Source organism: Eimeria mitis, genomic scaffold (genome assembly GCF_000499745.2).
Source record: "Eimeria mitis Houghton genomic scaffold, Emh_scaff3172, whole genome shotgun sequence".
NCBI classification, from domain to species: Eukaryota; Apicomplexa; class Conoidasida; order Eucoccidiorida; family Eimeriidae; genus Eimeria; species Eimeria mitis.
The window spans coordinates 2,337-5,749 of NW_013571514.1; the positions used below are offsets into that span (position 1 = coordinate 2,337).

The window sequence follows — 3,413 nt, forward strand, 5'->3', positions numbered from 1 at the left end:
TTGAACCCGTCGCAGCAGCAGCAGATGCAGCAGCAGCAGACGCAGCAGCAGCAGACACGGAAACGCACTATGGTGCTGCAGGTATCTCTGCCTGGCCTCTTGGGGCCCCCGAGGCGTTCAGAAGACAGGTCGAGCTCCGCCTCAAGGGCCGCAAGGACAGTGTAAGCCCAGCCATGATACGAATAGCAGCTGGCTAGCTGCTAGCTAGCTGCTAGCTAGCTAACTCACCACCCAGCTAGCTAGCTAGCTAACTAGCTATCTGGCGAGCTAGCTAGCTATCTAACTAGCGAGTGAACTAGCTGCTTTGCTAGACACTTGCTTATACTCTCTCTCTTCTCTGTATGTTTGTGTATTTTGTTTCTCCACAGAAAGCCGGCTCAAGCTTTATAAAGGCATTTGGCCTCTTCCACCTGAAGGCCAGTACACCCCTGAACTTTAGATATTTAAACTTGTGTTCTTTTCTTCGTACTTAAACAATTCCTTTTGAATGGGTTGCTAGCAAATCAAAGAAACATTACTGTAGCTGTTACAAATTGTTATTATCTCGTTCTAGTTCAGTGCTGTTCTATGTTATAATGCCTTATTCTTTGTTTTTCATATGAATACTTTTGACTTATATATCTCTTTTTTTGTGTTTTTTTGTGCATGTTTAGGGGGAACAGCTGGAGAAGGCACATCCCCTGGACCCATCAAAGGATTCTGTTCCGCTTGCTTCTTGCTTACCTGTACGAAAATTATGATATTCCGAAATAATGAATTAGTTTTGTCTCTACACCTTTTTTTTCGGCAGCTGAACTGGTAGTATTCAGAAAGAGTCAAATGCTCTGGATCATCTCGAGGAAAAAGTTCAAATTCCTAGAACAAACAATTCATGAATACTCAAGCAAAGGGGTCACCAACGAACTTGATAGTTGAACATTTTCCCTGAGCAAACACAGAAGCTGAACTTGCAGGATACAGAGGGGCATTTGACTTGTTTCTGTTTATGTTTCAGGATTTCGCGCTTCAGCCTATACGTGATGAAGTTGTTGCTGTGGTTTGGGGTAATAGGTTGAACCCTAAACCCTAAACCCTTAGACCCTTAACCTTATACAGGGTTCTCTCAGTTCGCTGTTTTTTCGTTCTATCGAACTCAACACAACTCTGTTTCTTCTTCTCCTTTAGGAGCGCTTTGACGCGAACATTAAATCCTTAACTTTAAACCATGAACCCGCTGGATTTTCTGCTGCTGTGTGCTGCCCTGCAGGTACTCCGCTATTTTGGGAGGCGCTTTCGGTTGATGCTGTTTGCACTCTGCTGGCCGAATATGTTCGAATGCGAGAAGAGGTGTGTAGTTTCGTTTCTTGCTACTTGTGGTTTTCTGCTCGGAACAACCCCAAACAATGAACTCTATACACATTCATGAGAATACCTGCATCGACATCTGCGGCTCTCGTGGGCGCCAAACGTTTTGTATTTCGTTCAGGCTTCGTTTCGTGGTGCTTCCCTCTACAGTTGGAACATCAAAAAGTACTTATACGCAGTTCTATCAATTATAAGTTGACCCTCATGAGTTTAAAAAATACGTGCTGCTGTTCGTGGCTGCGCAGGAAACAGAAGAGTTTATGACGCTTCATGTGAGCCTCGGCCCTCCCTGACCGACTTCAACTGTAGGCATTCAACCCGGGTGGCGTGTTTAGTATGAAATTATTTTTTGCAGGAAGAAGCATCGGAGTTGTTGCTTCGGAAGGCCATCGTGCAGGCCGTGCTAAGAAGGGAGTAAGCAGCACAAGCTGGTGCCTCTCGTTTCGTTCGCGTTTTTCTGTCTGCCGTTTTCTCCTCCTCCTTTCATATCCCTGTGCTTTGATGTTTTTCTGTCCATGAAACCTTCGGTAGTCAACTTGTTGGTCGTCTAATCGTATTACTTCACCACTGAAGCCGTTCTTGGTGGCATTTGCTCGCCTTTTGCCGAATGTATCTCAAAAAGCACGAAGCAAGAATTCAATCACTGAAACGTCCTTCCTGTCTCGATGCTGAACGGCTTGTAACTTCGCAGGAAGAGCCCCGCAGAGCTTTTGTACCATCCCGCTGCTCTCCACGCTGCAGGTTTGTTTGTAGCTTAGTGTAGTGTGCTGTAGTGTAGTGCACTGTTTTGTTGTATTGTGTTGTATTGTAGTGCATTATATCTATACCTATATATATGTCGATAGAGAAATAGATATAGATATAGATGCTCGTTCCCACAAGCATTTTCCGTGCTTATTACAGAGAGAAGTTGGAGATCACGGGCAAAAAAACAGCTTTACACCTCAAGCCCACAATGCTTGCAGGCTACTGAAATTCCAAGGAACGTTCCGAGTTTAGGAATGTATATAGGATTTCGCTAGGGTATTCGTGGGGTTCAGCTGATGTTGACGTGGGGTTTTACAGGGGTTCAGTTTGTGTAGGGTTGCGAATTGGGAGTGCAGGCCTTCCGCACTGGAAAGACGACCGTCTCGAGACAGAGCAACGCGCAGCTTTGGGCAACACAAAAAATGAACGGCGGTTGATGAGACGGTGAGATCGTTTGTCTGTTCTATGCTCTCCTTAAAGACTACCCAGGATTTGCAGATGTTCAGGACTTATCCCTTGAGAAGGGGCCAGCAGAAGCCCACACCCTGCTGCGTAGGAAGTGCTACTGACGGGTTGCGGGCGCCTGTTGGGTCTGCGTTCAGAGTTGCCACAACTCAAGAAGAATATTTAAGCAAAAGTGCACTTGCACGTTCCCTGTCGAAGCAGCCATTTTTTGATTCGGGTGAGATCTCAAGCTCGTGGAACGGTTACCTCTACGACTTAAATTTCTATGCCCTTGAAAAAGGAAACTGAAACACGTGCTGGATTCAACTTATTGTTTCATCAGCCACCGCGGTATTTCGTGTTCCGTTGCAGTTCCCTAGTGCCGGGACCTGTAGGAAGATGCTCATACATGAGGTAGGCCGAGAAAGAACGAGTTGAATGCTTGCTGCTGCGTTGTGTTCTAGACATAGGCGTTCTGGTGCTGCTTTTCAGTCGCCGCCGGATTGCGGACAACAGCAAGGAGTTGCGCTCTGGAAACGAAACGACGGAAGAAATATGTTCATAATTCCTCCAGTTGTAAATGATATGCTAAGCGTTTTCAGGCATTTGCAGCGCAGACGGACAAATCAGAATTGGCAAGCAGTGAATTACAGGGTAGAAATACAGAACTCCCCACAGAACAAAATTAGCAAGCAGAGGCGATAAACAGCTGACATATTTGAGCTGTTTGAACCTGCTAACCGGTAGATGAGCCTTCCAATGTATCAATGTACAGTCTTTGTATCTTGAAAAGAATTCCCCTGTGAGGGGAAGGCGAAGGATTTGACAACCCTCTGGTTTTACGGGACATGAGCGTAGTGGCACAGCTACTCAACACG

General features: G+C 45.9%; 1 protein-coding gene across 1 annotated transcript; it reads left to right on the forward strand.

Moving 5' to 3' along the window:
- Positions 1-69: 69 nt before the first annotated feature.
- EMH_0062910 (uncharacterized protein) lies at positions 70-3,100 on the forward strand (the record flags this gene model as incomplete). Its single annotated transcript, XM_013498085.1, has 9 exons — positions 70-72; positions 654-725; positions 995-1,043; positions 1,247-1,326; positions 1,700-1,758; positions 2,036-2,085; positions 2,448-2,535; positions 2,694-2,773; positions 3,000-3,100. 9 exons carry the CDS (start codon positions 70-72, stop codon positions 3,098-3,100), a joined length of 582 nt encoding a protein of 193 aa, XP_013353539.1.
- Positions 3,101-3,413: the final 313 nt, after the last annotated feature.